This window comes from Malus domestica, chromosome 11 (genome assembly GCF_042453785.1).
Source record: "Malus domestica chromosome 11, GDT2T_hap1".
NCBI lineage: Eukaryota > Viridiplantae > Streptophyta > Magnoliopsida > Rosales > Rosaceae > Malus > Malus domestica.
In genome coordinates this window covers 37,466,418-37,469,103 of record NC_091671.1, presented here as the reverse complement: position 1 = coordinate 37,469,103, position 2,686 = coordinate 37,466,418, and the positions used below count along the sequence as shown (strand labels likewise).

General features: G+C 35.1%; 1 protein-coding gene across 1 annotated transcript; it reads left to right on the top strand.

Annotated features, from left to right (window-relative positions):
- The first annotated feature begins 469 nt into the window (after window positions 1-469).
- Window positions 470-2,262, top strand: LOC103413348 (deoxypodophyllotoxin synthase-like). The gene is made up of 3 exons (XM_008351818.4): window positions 470-925; window positions 1,334-1,655; window positions 1,738-2,262. The coding sequence occupies exons 1-3, from the start codon at window positions 561-563 to the stop codon at window positions 1,975-1,977; spliced, it is 927 nt and encodes a 308-aa protein (XP_008350040.2). The 5' UTR covers window positions 470-560; the 3' UTR covers window positions 1,978-2,262.
- Window positions 2,263-2,686: the final 424 nt, after the last annotated feature.

Genomic DNA, 2,686 nt, shown 5'->3' with positions numbered 1-2,686 from the left:
CTTTGGCTCTTGATTCCCCAGGGATGTGCCCAATCTTTCATTTACAATAACGTATCTTAAGTATAAAAATTTTATAATTGAAATCACTCAATTTCTTAGTCTTTATTTGAAGATGACTCTTACAAAAATAATAATAATAATAATTCCAATCATAGACTATTTAATTATCCAAATGTAGAAAAAAAAATCAACAGAATAGGTACCAAATAGCACATTCATGATAAACCGTTAATATGTTTGATACATTTGGATAACTAAACGATCTTCGATTTGAATAGTTTTTGTAGAGATAGATGATCTTGAAGATTAAGAGATTTAATGGTTTCGATTATAAATTTTAATGATAAAATTACGTTATTTGCAAGTGGAAAAATAAGCTCATCCTCAAAGGTGAAATGCAATCATTATCCATTTTTATATTAAAGTTAGAGTAAGCATACGCTTTATTTGGCTCTTGCAGTTTACATATATGTAAGCGTGTGTGTGTATTACATATATGTATATGCAGCTTATCAACTCATAGCCTCTTAAGCTTGTGAGAACTGTGAAGAAAGTTAAACATGACCACGAGCACCCAAGCAGCAGCGGCCAAAATTCCAGTGGTAGATTTCTCCCTGGACGGCATGAAGCCCGGGACAAGTTCTTGGCTCTCAATACGCGACGACGTTTGCCATGCACTTGAAGAGCTTGGCTGTTTCATAGCAATCCTGCCCAACAAACTTCCTTTGGAGGAGCTCCACAACTCCTTCGTTGGTGCATTGAAAGAGTTGTTAGATTTCCCCATGGACGTCAAAGTGCGAGACAAAAAAGGGGCCTATTTATCTATCCATCCTCCCCATGAAGGCTTGGGGGTGCTTAATAACACCTCTGAAGAAATTCAGAAGTTCACTCGTCATTTTTGGCCTAATGGAAACGATCTTTTTTGGTATGATTTTGTAGACATATTTATTACATATCAATAACTCTCATCTTTAAGATTTAAACTCAATACATAATTTACATTTTTTCTGTAGTTATGTAGTTTGTGGACCAAAATATAGTTATATAGTTAATAGTTTATAGCGTTCCCTAGCCTACCGGCTATAGCTGTACTACCATAGGATTTTAAATCAAAGGTTCTGATTAAAACATTAGAAGCAAATTTTTGTTTTTTTGGGCAAAGAAGCAAATCTATTTATTATTCATCCTTGAAGGGTGAGTGATTATATATGCATTCTTTAGTAATTACCAGGTGACCAAGAGAACATTAAATTATATGTATATTAGTTAATGTTTGACATATTGACTTTACTTGTAACTTGCACATTGAGAAAATGTTGTGTTTATTGGCCAGTGAGGGTGCACTTGAGTATGCAAAGGCGATGGCAGAACTAGATCAAGTTGTGACAAGAATGGTATTTGAAAACTACGGTGTAGAGAAGTATCATGATGCTCACGTTCAATCAACTTCTTACCATCTCAGATTCAATAAATACAAAAATCCCAAGAAAACTGGAATGGACGTGGGGTTAAAACCTCATACGGACAATAGCTTCTCCTCCATACTCCATCAAAATCAGGTCTGTGGTGTGGAGATATGTACAAAGGATGGTGACTGGATAGTTTTTTATCCTCCGCCGTCATCCGTTATATACCTAGCCGGAGATGTATTTCAGGTACATCGATCTCGAAATATTAACTTCTTCATGTATAATTATATAATTTCATGGGTATTTTGACTCAAATTTCTCGAAATAGATTTGGAGCAACGACAGAATACGACCTTGTAGACATAGAGTTTCGTTGACGGAAGATGAGGTAAGATTCTCGATTGGGCAATTCACATTTATGAAAGAGGTGGTGAGCATACCAAACGAACTCGTGGACGAGGATCACCCTCGACTGTACAAGCCACTGGATCATTTAGAATTTTTCAAAGAAGTAAAACTCATTGACGGTAAGCCTGATCGTTTAGTCCAGGAATATTGTCGCATTTGAGTTCTTTGGTCCAAGGTCCAAGATCCAAGCAGCTGGTTCCTCTTTTGCCTTTTATTTTCTACTGTCATGTATTTTCTTTTCTTTTATTGTTTCTTCCTTTTCAGTAAATTAGATTGCTATCGTTAAATAAAGATGTTTTCTTGCAAGAGACCATGTAACTCAAGTTGTTAAGAACATCTTCCTGTACACCTGAGGTCTTGAACGACCCTTCCTACCCTCCCGCTTGTATTAAGAAAAAAAAAAGTAGTTTTTTCAATTAAGTATTGTCGCATTTGAAATGACCCACACCTTGACTTTTCATGGTATTGGCTCTGGTGCTTCACCGTGTAAATCATTTACGAACCCCCGAGGATTGTCAACATTCTAATAGCCATTGTCAAATTCGTCACTATAAATTAATTAAAGAAAACTAAACAAAGAAGATCAAGATTTATGTACACCGGATGGAAACCAAAAGACCGCATACATATTTCTTTGATAACAGAATCCTTACCATTAGCTACTTAGTACTCCCATGAAATCCCGTTCCTGGATTTCATTGTTATAATCTACGTATTTGTACTATCGAGATTTTATATTATTTCTCAAGAATTTATTTTAAATTGTTTGGATTTAGATTTTAATTAAACTAGTTACGAAGACTGAAGTTTGGAAAATAATTATTTAAATTCGTTGACCTTTTGAGGTCACAAGTAACGTTTTCGAATAG